Raw genomic sequence first — 16,929 nt, forward strand, 5'->3', positions numbered from 1 at the left:
GGGCCACGGTGACGGTTCCTCCAGGATAACCTCTACCAGCTTGGCCTGGTTCAACGCAGCATCGAGTGTTGGGGGGCGGCAAGGCGGACCTGGTGGCGGACCACATCGGGAGCGAGGAGGCGGAGAAAGGCATCTACAGTTAGGCCCTTGTGTACTGCTGGGGGGAACTCGTTGTATCCCCGACGGGTTAGGTGGCGAATATCCGCGGCGTATTGGCCTAAAGGCTCCTCAGGGTGCTGTAAACGGGCAGACAGTAGCTGACGCAGGAGAAGGGCGGGTGGAGCCAAAGTGGTAGGTTAGAGCTTGACTGACCGCTTCATAGTCGAGGTGTTCGTCGTCACCAATGTCGAACAATATCTGCAATGCCTCTCCTTCCAATGTGGCCGAGAGCTGTGTGGCTTTTTGTTCAGCAGTCCAGGAATTGGCCCGAGCCACCATCTCAAACTTGGCCTTGTAGGCCTCCCAGGAGACCTTTCCTTCATAACGCCCCGCCTTCAGCTCCTTCCGGCCGGCCATCGGCACAGGGCAGCCCGGGGATGAGGTCTGCAGTGTAGGCCACGGTTCCGGGGCCTGGGCGGCACCTTGTGCAATCGGGGCCCAGACAGTCTCATGCCCTACTTCCCCGCCGCTATCGGAGGCTTATCTACCCCCCCACTAACACATGCACGCAGTGTTGTTCAGTTTCTGTTGTACAGTCTTTCTATTACCGGCTGTATCAGTGCGGGCTCGGTGGAACTCAATCTCTTGATCAGCTGTAAAAGCTGTGTATCGGCAGTCCACATGTCTTGTCCCGACTTGGTTTTAGGCTGCTCTTCTGTGGACTTACTGAGTGTCTTCCACAGGGGCCGCCTGGTCCTGCAAACCAAGATGGCCGCTCTTCCAGTGTTGTCAACGTTGTCCAGTGTTGTCAACATGGTGGACCCGGTCCCGTCCTGCACCTCCTGGTTGATCTCCTGTCTCCACTGTTGCACCTCTCTCTTCCTCTCCACCTCTCGCTGGATTTCCTCTAATATTCTCCTTGCACTCTCTCCCCTTTGGGTGCCTCCTCGGCGTGGCTCCCAGTAGTTGTTCTCCCTTTGTCGGTGTCATGGCCATTCTTCTTCTCTTCCGCAAGTGTAGTTTGTATCCTTTATTCTGACACCAAATGTAGTGATCTTGCTTTTCTAAAGATTGCTAATAAAATAAGGCACTCGAGATGGAATTTATCCAAAACAAAAACTGTGGTTTATTAATCTGGCACAGAGGTACTGCCCCACATGTAACACCCTTTCACACTCATGCACACACACAAATAGACAGAGTCCCCGAACTGACTCACCCACCCTGCATACACACTTTTACACCCTCCCCCCCACCTTTGGGCTGCCCTACTGGCACATACACACAGACACCCGCCAGGATCACTACTATACATATATATACATATATATATATATATATATGAGAGAGAGAGAGAGAGAGAGAGAGAGAGACAGGTGACGAAGGATAAACAAACAAAAAGTGTCACAGTAAGGTGTTGGGTCACCATGAGCCACCAGAACAGTTTCAATGCTCTTGGCACAGATTCTATGAGTCTCTGGACTATACTGGAGGGATGGAACACCATACTTACAAAAGATATTCCCTCATTTGGTGTTTTGATGATGGTGGTGGAGAGCCCTGTCTAACATGTCGCTCCAAAATCTCCCTTAGGTGTTCAATTGGGTTGAGATCTGGTGATTGCGAAGGCCATAGCATATAATTCACATCATTTCATACTCATCAAACCATTCAGTGACACCTCGCACCATGTGGATGGGGGCATTGTCATCCTGGAAGAGACCACTCCCATCAGGATAGAAATGTTTCACCACAGGATAAAGGTGATCACTCAGAGTAACTTTAATGATTTGTAGTGACGCTTCCCTCTAAGGGGACAAGTCTCAAACCATGCCATGAAAATCCCCCCACAGCATAACAGAGCCTCCAGACCCCCTCACCGTAGGGTCAAGCAATCAGTCCTGTACCTTTCTCTTCGTGTCGCCACACATGCACTTGTCGAGAATATGATGAAGGATGACTCACCTGACCATATCACTTTTTCCACATCTCTGTAGACCACTTCCTCTTGCCATCTTTATCCAAAATCAAGGTCAACTCAGCATTTTTATACATGCCACAGAGCATATGATGATAATTGCTTAATTGTATCATGCAGTACACCTGTTTGGAGGCATCTGCATGTGTTATGTTCCTCCACTCATGTATTCAGGTTTTTACTTTAATTTGTCACATGTCTGTATATATATATATATATATATATATATATATATATATATATATATATACACACACATACACATACATTGAATATGACAATGGTACAAAATCCTACAGCTGGTAAAAGCCATTGCATAGAAGTGGAAATATAAAAACCTGTACAGCATATGGCATGCCACCAAAGTCATATGACTGGTGGTAAATGCGGATGACCAATTGAAAATGTCTCTGTAGGGCCGGCCCCAACTGCACCGAAGCATTACAACCCTTCTGTCTGAAGTACAGTACTGCACATTTTCAAAACAAGTTGTGATGGGACTATCAGTTCAGGAACCACTACTTAAATGCAGTCTTTAAAGGGAAATAAAAAAACATTTAGAATGAAATTAATATATAGTAGTGATTCAGGGTATGCTTTGCATCTGTATTACATACTGTGAATTAGGGCCAGTGATGTGGGACAGTGCCCTGTCTAAATGCCAAACATTTTCACCCAAGGCCATTTGTTCTGCTTCTAACACATCAACTTTGAGGAGAGAATGTTCACTTGCTGCCTAAGATATCCCACCCACTGACAGGTGCCATGATAACAAGATTATCAGTGTTATTCACTTCACCGGTCAGTGGTCATAATGTTATGGCTGATTGGTGTATATATATATATATATATATATATATATACAGACACACACACACACACACACAATGACTTTAACAAAACAGGAGCAACAGTAAAATATTTATTTTTCAGTAATAAAACACCAATAAGCAGTATCTTAATAGATAGGTTAACCTCACCCTCCCATAAGCAAATTTGAAGTATACAAGAGCAATGCATTGTATTTACAGTATTTTGGTATAGTAAAGATGTTTGACAGCATTGTCCTATATGTCACAGAAATTATGTTCAGATACTTTAAATAAAATAAAATAAAATCTTCTGACAAAGTATTATTTTGACTGACAGTTTTTTAGAAGTAAATGTAATCCCCATTACCATGCATTTACCATTTCCTCTTAAAACTAAGTTAGTACCTTGTTGCATCTGGACCTTTGGTTTTCACTCCAATTTTCTTCCTTCTAATGTTAATAATCCCTTTTCGTATCTCAGGCAAGGTCATCCCATATATGAGGGGATTAAGAAGCGGTGGAATGACTAGAAATTCCAACGATAGAATCATAGACACTACCTTGAGGATATCCTCAAATCGACTCAAGGTTATATCAGAAAATATGGCGATGGAGTAGTTGATCAAGGTAATTAAATGTGGGAGACATGTTTGCAGAGCCTTCTTCTTAAATTCCTTGGAACTTTTATAGCAAACAGTCAGTATGGATATGTATGAAAACAAAATAAAACCCAAAGGCAGAAACACAGTGGTGCCTGTAACACAAAATCCCAAAATGTTGTTGGAAGTTGTTGGAATACAAGATAGCCTAACTACTGACCAATTGGAACAAAATACTCTTTCAATTTGGTTTCCACACAAAGGCAGTTTGCTAGAAAATACAATAACAACTGTCATGCAAAATGCTGGATGGAACCAGGAAAGAGCTATTAGTATTGAAATCTTCCTAGGTGTCATTATGCTATTGTATTGTAAAGGTTTACATATTGCCACATATCTATCATATGCCATCACTGTTAAAATGGTGAATTCCCATATTGAATAGGTGTATGTAATAAAAATCTGAGTGAAGCACCCGGCCCGGGAGATGGTGTGAGTGTCTGACAGAAGGTCAGCCAAGAGTCTTGGAAAGAAACCAGCAGTTCCATACAGAGAATTGACAGATAGGTTACACAGAAAAATGTACATAGGCTCATGAAGGCTTCTTTCCAGAAAAATTACTAAAACAAGAATTACATTTAAAAATATCATTAAGAGATAGCACACAAGTGCCAAGAAAAAATACACATATTTTGAATGACCCATGTCTCCAAAAACAGTGAGCAAGAAAGTATTTGTGGAAGACTCATTTTCCATTGCTGCCTTACGGAATGGGCCTGTTGCCTATTGAAGAATAACACTGAAATTAGGAATTGGATTTTGTCCATCAGGGTTTTTTCCTAAATGTATCTGGGATGTATCCATGTTTTAATTTAGAGTAACTGTACTGAAAAGTGTCAAGCAATCAAATCAAATCCAAACATTACATATTTACATACTGTTCTAAAGCTTCTGAAGGAAAGTATTTTCATTATGATTAATTAATTTAAAACAATGTATTTTCTGTATTGTATATATGTACTGAGGTATGCTCTAAAACGGTGCTCTTGAAAACCATGCCTGTTATTGGTTCCTGGCTGTATTTAATCATATAAAAGACAGCTTTTGACAATGATAACATAAAGATATAATTACCTGATTTGTAAAAGACATTGGTAAGGAGCTGATTACAATGACAGTGAAGATGTCAGTGAGCCTTATATCCTGGCTGCTTTGGGCTGCTCTAGTACAGCTGGGATTTTGGAACTGATTAAGGAGTCTATTCACATGTTGTCTGACTAATTTCATGAACTGCATCAGTATCAAAGCACAGGGAGAGTAATTTAAGTTTCTTTCAGTTTAACAAATTAAAACACAGTTAATTTGCCCTGCCTTGTTTACATTTCAAAACATCTACAAAATAAATAAATAAAACAACCAAAATACAATTATTTCCTAAACACACATGACATTTAATTACTCCTATAAGTAAATAAAGCTGTGACATATTTCATGGTGATGTTAAATATAGTTAAAGTGCAAAATATTAAGTCTCCGGTGTACACAGTCTACAGGTGGGTGAATACTTTTTTTCCCTGACTGTACTTGTGCTTTCACAAACTCCCCTCATTTCAAGTGTCAGAAACAACACGTTTGTGATTGTCATGCACAGTGATAACCCTTGCAGCGTGTGCAATCTTCAACAAAGATACAACACTTTTCTCAGTGCTTGTTATGCTCATGTTAGTGCTTCCGATTTCCATCTGCTGTATAATGTACACTAATTAATGCAAGCACCTCAGAAGGAATAAAGTTGAATAAAAGGTGAACAACTATTTTTTTCAAATGTTCTGCAAGATAATAGTTGGCATGTTTGTAAGATTCTATAGAGAAATAAAATATAACATTTACAGCGCGGGGCCAACCCCTGACCCCCTGGAAGTAACTAAACCGTTACATTAACATAACAGAATGAACACAAAACACATATCACACATGAACTTTTTCTGTGAATATGTATTTGTAGGTAAAACAGATGCAAGCCCCATGAGTATTTAGATTTTTAATTTTCTTGCCTTTCTTGTGAAACTGAAAGTTTATTTTTTTGTTGTATGTGGAACTGTAGTAATTATATATATTTTTAAACCTTTCATATCTCAGTCAAATGTATTAATACATTAGATAATTGCGATGCAGTAGAATTACTAGAAATACCCATGATTCGATGAAAGATAATTAATTTGTTGATTTGAGAATCTTGAAAGTATTAAAATCTGGGAGACATGTTTGTAGAACCTTCTTCCTTATTTCTTTGGAACTCTTATTGCATTTGCTACCAATCGTTAACCGAGAAAGGAAGCACTGCCCAATAGGGAGGGGTTACAGTACAACCGAACCGTCACAAGCGAGGACACGCCAAGCTGGTAAGGGAGCCTTCTCCGAGGTGTACCTGCTAGGGGGGGTCCCCCTCGATGAACCAGATCTCGATAGAGGCTCCAGGTGCCCCTAGGGGCCACATCTGGGCTACCCAGAAGCGAAGACCTTTGTCATGCTAAACTGGGAATGGTAATTCAAGGATGGTGTACAAAGTGGGCTGGGTGCTTCACTCAGATATGGTATCTACACTTGTGGAATATGGGAATTTACCATTTTAACAGCGATGGTGTCACTCTTAAGTTTATAGCTCCGACTACACCACTGGGGATTTGCACCCCAGAAATGTTTCCTTTCACCAAATGCTGCCCAGGTTCAAAGTAACTTTGAATGGGAGCCACACCACCGACCAAACACCCCAGCATAGGCAGCACGAGTCTCAAAGCACCAGTAGTTTATTCTCAGATAAGAGCTCTAAAACACAAGTAAAAATTTCACAAAGATAAAAAAAATATATAAAATGGATAGCAGCAAGGGTCCAGTGTATATCTGGAAGTGGCAGTCCAAGAAATCAAGTTGCCAGTCGATCAAATTGGAGTCTCTACAGTCTTGAGCAAGTCAGTCCTCCACAGGCTCTAGCGTTTCCGTTTAGGGCTCCACTCCAGACCATTAGCTGCACTCTCCTAGGCACTCTCCTAAGACAAAAATAAAACCAGCAAATCACCGTTCTTAAGATTATAAAAACCCTGGTTAAAATTAAAATCTTTAAAACCAATCCTAGATTCAGCAATATTCATCAATACGATACGGGAAATAAAACGGTCACTATCATAGTACAACATGCGTGTGCAACACTGGGACCAGCTTAAAACAAATAGCGGGTCCTTTAGTCGTATTGTGTCAGTAACCGTCAGTTCATTAGCATTAAGCCAAACGACTCCCGGGCTGCATTAGCGCTCTCTATATATTGCACAAAAACACCACACATGAAACAAGGGGATAACTTAACTTAGCGGAAGGGCTCGCCGGCTTGCCCTACCTGCTGTATTTAATCGCCTCCCCTCGTATGTTGCAGTCGCCTCGCCGTCGACTGCGCTCTGCTCCGCTTCTCACTCGCGCACCCGTCCGTCCGGTTGGTCGGTGTCAGTCAATCCACACGTGGACCTACAGTGTCTGCTCCGTGCCGCGATACGCCTCTCTTCCTCGTTCTGGCTGCAGTTGCGGACTTCCAGTTCCCCTCGGGTTCCCCTGATGCTCTCCTCTGGTCCGTCGCGTCTGTCGTGTCTATCCCGCCCGCCCATTCTTCCCCGCTTGTCTGTTCCAGTCTTCCCTTCTAAGCCTTTTCCCTATCCTATCCCTCTTGCTTTCTCTCAGAGGGCAATTATACTCCAGGGGGCGGGACAACCCCCCTCCGCCATCCAATCCCCACTCAACAGGACTGAACCAGTATGTCCCATTGGTTCATATTGGCTCTGGGGAGAGCACACCCATTACAAGTCTCCAGGTGTGGCGTATAGTGCATTCAAGTCAGTGGAATTAGTGTTACAAAACAAATCTTGTGAAATATAAGTATACAATAACGAACCATAAAAAAACAATAGTAATAATCAAAATATACAAATAAGTGCAAACGTGAAATAAAGAAAAGTGTTTAATTAATTATGCACCAACGTCACCCTGTGACACTGGCATATGATAGATCTGTGGCAATATGTAAATCTTGACAATACAATAGCATAATTACACCTAGGAAGATTTTAATACTAATGGCTGTTGCCTGGTTCTATTTGTTATTGGTGGTGCGGTGGTTAGTGCTGCTGCCCCACAGCTCCATGGTCCTGGGTTTGAGTCCTGGCTCCCTGTGTCCGTGTGGGTTTTCTCTAGGCACTCTGGTTTCCTCCCATTGTCCAAAGGCATTCATGTTAGGTTAATTGGTTACTCTAAATTGCCTTTAGTGTGTTTGTGAGTTTGTGTCTGTCTGTGTTTTGGGCTGGCATTCCATCCTGGGTGTATTCCTGCCTTGCCTGCCGGGATTAGGTCCGGCATCCCCGTGACCCTTCGCCAGGACAAGCAGTATAAAAAATTGATGGATGGATCATATTTTCTAGCAGACTGCCATTGTGTGGAAACCAAATTGAAAGAGTATTTTGTTCAAACTGATCAGTATTTAGGCTATCTTGTATTACAACAACTTTCAATAACATTTTTTTTTGTAACAGTCACCAGTGTGTTTCTGCCTTTGGGTTTTATTTTGTTTTCCTACATGTCAATACTGGTTGTTTGCTATAAAAGTTCCAATGACTTTAGGAAGTCTGAGGATATCCTCATGGTAGTGTATATCATTCTATCATTGTAATTATTAGTCATTCCACCTCTTCTCAATCCCCTCATCTATGGGATGAACTTGCCTGAGATACGAAAAAGGCTTATTAACATTAGAAGAAAGAAAATTGGAATGAACACAGTAATTCCATGTGCAATAAGACACTAATATTTGGTTTACCAAGAAACATAAGAGACAATTGAGAGACAGACAGTAAACAATAATGGGGCTCACATTTACTTTAATCTAAAAACCTAGCAGCAGAAAGACAGAGGTATTAGAAAGTATCTGGAAGTCATTTCTGTGACATACAGGACAATATTGTTAAACATCTTTACTGTATTAATACGGTGGCCCTGAAGTGTAAAACACAACAACAAAAAGAAAAATGAATTCACAAAAAGAAAAACAACAACAAGAACAAAATTAACAAAAAGAAAATCAACAACAAAAAGGAAAATTAACAAAAAGAAAAAACAAATTAACAAAAATGAAAACACAATGACATTAACTCTAAACCGGAAAGGGACATTATCTTTCAATTCGGACACACTGCCCAAGGGGGAGGGGTTTCTGCGCACTTCCGTAGGAACCCGATCAAAACGTTACTCTATCAAAGCTGCCAATTGGCCCCTGCGCTCGTCACTCGGAACAGGTCCCTTCCACTTCTTGTTCTATAAAGTGTAACGTCAGCGCAGGTTCATCCTCTTTTGCCAGGAGCTAGGACTCCCATGTGACCTTGCAACCCTTGGGCATTTCGCTGGACCCGAGAACATGAGCTCTCTGTATCTGTGATTGTAATAAACATTCAAACTGCGTATTTCGGCTGGCTGGCTCACTTCATAGTGTTGTTCACCAACGTTTTCGCTGACGCTTGAGTTTCTCCAGTGCACACTGTAAGAGCTGTAGTTGCCCTGCACTTGCTGTGCTAGTTGGCAGGTGTCAACTGCTCCTGTGTCTTCAGGTGTGGCGCATGACCCGGCTCCTGCGCCCCGTGATGTATATAGTTTGTTTGTCATGACATGGTCAAGCTGTTGTGGCCTTGCTTCTAGCTGTGGTAGTGGAGCAAGTGGCCACTGCTCTGATGTCCCACATGTGGTGCATGAGCAGGCTCCTGTGCCCTGTGGTGTATATAGTTTGTTTGTACAAAATCTACTTGTCAGTACAGTGGAGCTCTTCCACTCTGTACTATGTTCCTGCTGCCACCCGATATATATTGTTGTTCATTTGTACAACATTGAAGAGTTTGTGTGGCCTCACTCCTAGTTGGGCTAGTGGAGCAAGCGGCCAATGCTCCCATGTTATGCGAAGAGTGCATTAACGATTTCCTGCACACCGCAATGTTATGGTTTGATGGTCATGGTAGAGCCTGCTGTTGTCCTGCATTAGCTGTGCTAATAGGTGACAACTGCTCCCGTGTCACGTGGTGGTGCATGATTTGCGTCCTGCATCCCGCGATGTGTTTACAGCACAGTGGAGCTGGATGCTCTGTACCATTCAGTGAACATGATTTTCCTGTGCTGCGTGGAGGCAGCATGAATGTTCCTGCTGCCACGCTGTGTATACTGTTATGTCCAGTTGTGGCTACTCAGTGAACTAGCCAGCTGTGTGTTATTCAGTGGGTCTGTGGCCCCGCTCCTGCAGGATCAGGGGTTCACTGCCACATGAATGCGCAGAAGGCGGACAAGTTGCCATATTTTGTGCAAGTAGATATACGGCCTCGCTCCTAGATGCATTAGTAGAGCAGCTGGCCTTGCTATTGTAAGCAGAGGGCGTAAGAGTTGACCTCTGTAGTCCCGCTTTGTATATGCTGATTGCAGACAGTCCCCGGTAAAGCGTGACTACGGTCCTCACTCCTGGACAGCCCAGTTTGTTCCAAAGGGGCCTCTGTGACTCCTGTCTGTAGTTGTGTTGCTGAGGCCTCTAGCGGTGCACCTCAGGGCAGGCTCCCTTATCAGCTTGCTGCCTCCTCCCTTGCGATGACTTGGTTATACATGCCCTCCCCCTTGGGCAGTGCTTCCGACTTGAAAGATAACGATAGGGTATTCAACCCCGGTTATCTGAAAAAGGAAGCACTGCCCAAGGGTTGCAAGGTCGTACGGGAGTCCTAGCTCCCGGCAAAAGAGGACGAACCTGCGCTGACATCACGTTTTATAGAACCTGTTCTGAGTGACGTGCATAGAGGCCAATGGCAGCTTTGATAGAGTGACGTTTCAATCGGGTTCCTACGGAAGTGCACAGAAACCCCTCCCCCCTGGGCACTGCTTTCTTTTTCAGATAACCGGGGTTGCATACGGAACCTATCGTTACATAGGCAATGCTGTAGAATGCTTCTGATTGGAGGAATAACATTTCAATCATTGTGGAGCAGAACTGTTTGGACAAGAGCACTTGGAAGCTTATGGTGAGTAATATTTATCTTATTTGACAATGTGAATAATGTGTAATATTTGTATTTTGTCAAATTCTATTCACTAATGCAAATAATGTAATTATTAGAGCGTAGGTTGAGGCAAATTGAAAGAAATTAACACGTAAACAAAGACAGTTTGCAATGTGAAATTATGGACAGAAGCAAATTAAAATTAACTATATGGCAAATCACTTTTCCTGGTCCACCCTAACAAACTGTACATTGTATTAGTGTAGCGTTCCTGAGGCCTTGCTAAGGTTGTAGTGATGGGGTAAGGGCACTGCACTGTGGCAAACCCAGGTTAGTTTCTCACGGAGGCCAGAACCCCTGAGGATATTGTATTATTTTCAGTTATTAATAATTGAAGACATGCGAGATGTGAATATTGTTTTTTCCATATTAAAATGTATTGTCCATTGTGGTAAAACCTATTGAGATAGCAAATTAATTCTGCAGTCACTGTGGTAAATCAATCCAATTGTACACAGAGAAAGCAGAACCCTTATGGATGATATTAATAATAATTATGTTTGTAGTGATTTATGTGTTTAAAAACTCTTACTGTGTAATTGCCTTCTCATGTTACTTTATCGATGGATGGCATGAATATATTGCCTATAATATGATATAAGCAAATGTAAAAAATGTGATGCACAAGAGACTTCAGTGACTGCAGTGTTAAATTAATTTTTCACCTTGAATTTGTACTTAATCATAGGAATACCATCGTTTTATTACATATTTGTTATTTAATATGTAAATTTCTTAATTTGGGAGATTTCCCATCTGATTTGTTGAACCCTTCTTGGAAATAATTGGAAAAGTTGTTGAGATAAAGCAAATAGAAACTTTATTAACAAGCTAGCTTGCAGGCACCATGTCAGGGAATTCCTTCAGTGAGAACTTAGTTTTTACAAACACGAGTGAAGCTTTATAAGAAAATTACGTGGAGTGTTCTGGACGTTTATCCAATCAAAAGGTGAAAGCCTGAGTCCGTTTACGATCTGTCTTCCCAGGGAGAGGTGTGGAATCCGCAAACCAGATGGCTTTCTTTGATGTATTTGGTCCGATCCCACAGTCATCTTTTACCAGTGGCGTTGTTAGGCTTGGGCTTCCGGTCTTTTGATCCAATTCCAATAATATATTTGTACTCCGATTATTTACCATAACGGCATTGCTGCATGATTATATACAGACGTCTACTTGCGTGTCTTGCAATCATACAAATGCACCGCTTACTTATCACGACTCCTCCCCTGACCAACCCACCCCCCGCGCCCACACACACACACACACACACACAGCCAAAGCACCTGCCAGTCCAGATAGAGCTGTGAATGTCCCGTTATCGCTCATCATAATGTCTGTCAAGAGTAGCAGCATAAGACGAAGTGGGAAAATAAATTACATTTGTAACTTCTTTAGACAGAAACAACGAAAATACAAGCATTTAGAACAGGAATCGGTAGCAGTGGAACAAAAGGCCAATGAAATGACACGATGAGGACGACACAATCAAGAGCATAGTAAGGCTTCCGAATCCAAAATGGATGGTGTTAGCATATCTTGGGGTGAAGGAGCCGAAGTACAATTTGTGCTTACACATTACTGGGAAGTAATCAAAATCTTTATATTACAAGAACAACTTTGTTCAAACACGAATGTATGACTCACCGGTTCTACAAATTCAAATTTCTTCTTCTCTTGAGTTTGAGAGGATGCCAGAAACTCAAAGTGTAGCAGCAGAGGCAGAGTTAGCGGCTACAGGTTTGTGCAGGGTTTGTTTGCTAGCTAGCTAACCTTAGGGCTCAGCTTAACAATGGTTAAGTAAGCATTTCTTTGGGAGAACACGAAACAACTCAGTTAACCTACTAACATTATATAAACCACCTAGCTAGAACTTTATATCATTGCTGGTTAGTGTATGTACACACACGACAAAGTGTGAAAGTTTGGTTTAAATCTAAAACAGTTTCCTTTTAGTGACAAAATGTGTTCATAAAAATAATATACATACAGTATGTTTATATCTAATCCGAATATTGTTTGTTTTTTATTATTAACACGGATAATACAAATAAAAAAATGTCATGTCACAGCATTGTACTTTAATATGTAGGTAAAAACATAGTGTAGGCATATATGTTGCATTAGGTACGTAGGATATCTTATTATGAGTCTAATTTACGTTTATTTCATGGTTTTGCAGAGGGTAGCAAAGATGAGCTACAAACTGAAGAGCCGGGATCAGCAGCTGAATCAGTCAGGCATGGAAACTGATAACTATTTGGTCTTACTTTGTGTATTTGTGTGTCAGAGAGAGTGATTAATGAGTGAAGCAATTTTGATTAGCTAACATGCTAATGCTACTCATCATGCCTGTACAGAGTCAGACTGCAGCAGATTATGGAGAGGTGAACAGTCCACCACTGCACTGTATGAACTGTATCTGAGATGTGTGTGTGAGTGAGATAAAATAATAGTAATATTCCAACAAACTAATGTTAACATAAATACATGTAACAGTTTCTCTAGTTTGGTAGTGTAGTGTGTCAATAAATGGATCCCCCCCCACCCCCCTACAGACGTCAGGGCTAAGCTCCAGATGTCCTCATATCCTTGCAACGCCCCTGTCTTTTACAACTGTCAATCAATCATTATCAAAGACAGCTCCTGCCTGTCTGGAAAAACAAATCTATGAACAGACACTAAACAAACTGGCAACTGTGGGCTATTAATCTGTTTGGGTGTTACTCTTATCATAATAAACAGAAGTCAAAGTGGAGAGAGGAATGTCTAGAGGGTATGCCCTGAACAACTGCCTTAGTGGCTGTTTGCTAGCTTAATAAATCTATTTTGCTCAGTCTGCATGCTATTATTAATATAAAACCTAATACAGTCTCTTCAGATTAATTACAGATTTCCTCATATCATAGAGTTTCATATGTTTATGAAATACCTACAGTGAGGGAAAAAAGTATTTGATCCCCTGCTGATTTTGTACGTTTGCCCACTGACAAAGAAATGATCAGTCTGTAATTTTAATGGTAGGTGTATTTTATCAGTGAGAGACAGAATAACAAAAAAATCCAGAAAAACGCATTTCAAAAAAGATATAAATTGATTTGCATGTTAATGAGGGAAATAAGTATTTGACCCCTTCGACTTAGTACTTGGTGGCAAAACCCTTGTTGGCAATCACAAAGGTCAGACGTTTCTTGTAGTCGGCCACCAGGTTTGCACACATCTCAGGAGGGATTTTGTCCCACTCCTCTTTGCAGATCCTCTCCAAGTCATTAAGGTTTCGAGGCTGATGTTTGGCAACTCGAACCTTCAGCTCCCTCCACAGATTTTCTATGGGATTAAGGTCTGGGGACTGGCTAGGCCACTCCAGGACCTTAATGTGCCTCTTCTTGAGCCACTCCTTTGTTGCCTTGGCTGTGTGTTTTGGGTCATTGTCATGCTGGAATACCCATCCACGACCCATTTTCAATGCCCTGGCTGAGGGAAGGAGGTTCTCACCCAAGATTTGACGGTACATGGCCCCGTCCATCTTCCCTTTGATGCGGTGCAGTTGTCCTGTCCCCTTAGCAGAAAAACACCCCCAAAGCATAATGTTTCCACGGTGTTCCATGTTTGACGGTGGGGATGGTGTTCTTGGGGTCATAGGCAGCATTCCTCCGCCTCCAAACACGGCGAGTTGAGTTGATGCCAAAGAGCTTGATTTTGGTCTCATCTGACCACAACACTCCTCTGAATCATTCAGATGTTCATTGGCAAACTTCAGACGGGCCTGTACATGTGCTTTCTTGAGCAGGGGGACCTTGCGGGCGCTGCAGGGTTTCAGTCCTTCACGGCATAGTGTGTTACCAATTGTTTTCTTGGTGACTATGGTCCCAGCTGCCTTGAGATCATTAACAAGATCCTCCTGTGTAGTTCTGGGCTGATTCCTCACCGTTCTCATGATCATTGAAACTCCACGAGGTGAGATCTTGCATGGAGCCCCAGACCGAGGGAGACTGACAGTTATTTTGCGTTTCTTCCATTTGCGAATAATCGCATCAACTGTTGTCACCTTCTCACCAAGCTGCTTGGCCATGGTCTTGTAGCCCATTCCAGCCTTGTGTAGGTCTACAATCTTGTCCCTGACATCCTTGGACAGCTCTTTGGTCTTGGCCATGGTGGAGAGTTTGGAATCTGATTGATTGATTGCTTCTGTGGACAGGTGTCTCTTATACAGGTAACGAGCTGAGATTAGGAGCACTCTCTTAAAGGGAGTGCTCTTAATCTCAGCTCGTTACCTGTATAAAAGACACCTGGGAGCCAGAAATCTTGCTGATTGATAGGGGATCAAATACTTATTTCCCTCATTAACATGCAAATCAATTTATAACTTTTTTGAAATGCTTTTTTCTGGATTTTTTTGTTGTTATTCTGTCTCTTACTGTTAAAATACACCTACCATTAAAATTATAGACTGATCATTTCTTTGTCAGTGGGCAAACGTACAAAAACAGCAAGGGATCAAATACTTTTTTCCATATATTTTACATTAGTAATAAAACCACAACTTTTAAATTCTGGACTACAGAAGAGCAAATACTGCAGAAAGACTTAGACTAGATTTTTTTTCTTAAATCTAGTTACTAATTCCACAATAAAAATAAGTAATTATGTCCATTACCATTTGAAAATATGGTGTGTGACATCTAAGGGGTTATACATTTGTAGTGTGACACTTGGATGTATTTCAAGTATGTACTGTAAAATGTTTAAATGATTATGAAAGGTGTCTTTCATTTCTGAATTTCAGAAAAATGAAGTCCTGCATCCCTGGACAATGTCCTGATGTTTACAACAGGGCTGAGATCACTACCGCCATCAGTAATTCAGCCATAGCCTTCCATATAATTTTTTAAGTAGTTCAGAGTTCCCAAAGTCCAACACCTGTGGATATATTATTAGACTGCCTTTATCAGATACCTACATTTCATTTAAGACTACCATGCATTTCAGAAAACAGAATTCCCCAGGATTTGGGTGCACATAGATCACTGATCCTCACCTCTAGAGCCATTGGCTTTGTATGCGTCACGTGTGCCTCAGGGCTCAGGAACAGAGGACCCAGGTGCAGTGCTGGATCGTGGGATCGTCTGGAAGTCGTGGGTTGGGTGCTGGCAGATCAGGGTAAGAAAGGTAAGGCAGAGTCGTGGTTGAGGTCACAGGCGAGGGTCGTGGGATCAGGCAAACAAAGCAAACAAGGGCTGGTCGAGGTCGAGGTCGAGGTCGAGGTCGAGGTCGAGGTCGAGGTCGAGGTCGAGGTCGAGGTCGAGGTCGAGGTCGATGCTCGGAGGAAATGGGTCGGAGTCGTAAGCAGTACTTGACGACTTCGCCCCAAGTGAGGGCAGTGAGGGGTTTAAGACAGGGAGCAGGAACTGGGAAGAAAGGTGCAGAGCCAATGGAAACAGAGGAAGAGTGAACAAGTGCACATGGGAGACCGGAATGTTAATAAGGTGATTGATAGGTAAGAAAAGAGCAATGAGGGGAAAGGAAAGACAGGGAGACAGCGGCCTCTAGTGGAGAGAGAGGGTAACTGCTTAAAACCATGACATTATGCAAATCGGTTTAAGTATGTCCAGTGTGTCAAAGTCAAAGATTTCAAAAAGCAAGTATGATTAGATTTCATGTACAACATGCTTTCCTTATTAAGTTTGAATCTGATTATAAGAATGTATTTAATTGTTTCTCGATTAATTTTATATGATTCCATATTATCATTTTTAAGCCTCTTGTCTGTAGTCCTTGAATACCTACACAAATCATGTTCATAAAACTTTGTTTTGTTTTATTCAGACAATGACACGAATGCCAGAAATGTGACTGTCATGTGTGTTCTGTGCCAAAATAAATTGTACACAACAAGGTTGAAGTGTAATCATTTATTTGAAACTTTATGAAAATACTGTGTTATTTAATTGGTGTCAGACACTAAGCAGAATGGGTCAGAGCGTGAGGGACTTCCTTCTTGGTGGGGTGGTTGGTGAGTTTCAGCAGCACTGGATGAGCCACAGGTTTGAACAGAACATAATCTGTTCAACACAAAACACAGTATCTGAAACAAAAGATCAGATATATAGGCTGACTTCTACATGGTTCTGTATACAAAGATTTGAATGGTTCCACTGTTAATTTTGTCTGTACATTTTGTTAAACATAAATAGATTAAAACTGCAGGTACCCAAAACAAAACTACTTAGAAATGTTATGTTAACAATACTTATTCAATTATTAATGTTTAATATGTAATATTTGATAATGTTAATTTAAAAACACTATTAATAGTATGGTAGAGT

At 41.7% G+C, this 16,929-nt stretch overlaps 1 protein-coding gene and 1 long non-coding RNA gene across 2 annotated transcripts; one reads left to right on the top strand and one right to left on the bottom strand.

Moving 5' to 3' along the window:
* Positions 1-2,986: 2,986 nt before the first annotated feature.
* Positions 2,987-7,191, bottom strand: LOC136746544 (olfactory receptor 10J5). The gene is made up of 2 exons (XM_066699116.1): positions 6,880-7,191; positions 2,987-6,535 (listed from the first exon to the last, which is right to left on the bottom strand). The coding sequence occupies exon 2, from the start codon at positions 4,242-4,244 to the stop codon at positions 3,288-3,290; it is 957 nt and encodes a 318-aa protein (XP_066555213.1). The 5' UTR covers positions 4,245-6,535; positions 6,880-7,191; the 3' UTR covers positions 2,987-3,287.
* A 4,703-nt stretch (positions 7,192-11,894) lies between these two features.
* Positions 11,895-12,843, top strand: LOC136747314 (uncharacterized). Its single transcript, XR_010816475.1, has 2 exons — positions 11,895-12,343; positions 12,786-12,843. It is a non-coding gene; the product is annotated as an uncharacterized LOC136747314 (long non-coding RNA).
* Positions 12,844-16,929: the final 4,086 nt, after the last annotated feature.

The sequence above is a fragment of the Amia ocellicauda genome, chromosome 3 (assembly GCF_036373705.1).
Source record: "Amia ocellicauda isolate fAmiCal2 chromosome 3, fAmiCal2.hap1, whole genome shotgun sequence".
Classification (NCBI taxonomy): Eukaryota; Metazoa; Chordata; class Actinopteri; order Amiiformes; family Amiidae; genus Amia; species Amia ocellicauda.

Coding starts and splice junctions, on each gene's coding strand:
- LOC136746544 (XM_066699116.1), bottom strand. CDS start 4,244: ATGGAAAATGAGTCTTCCACAAATACTTTCTTGCTCACTGTTTTTGGA.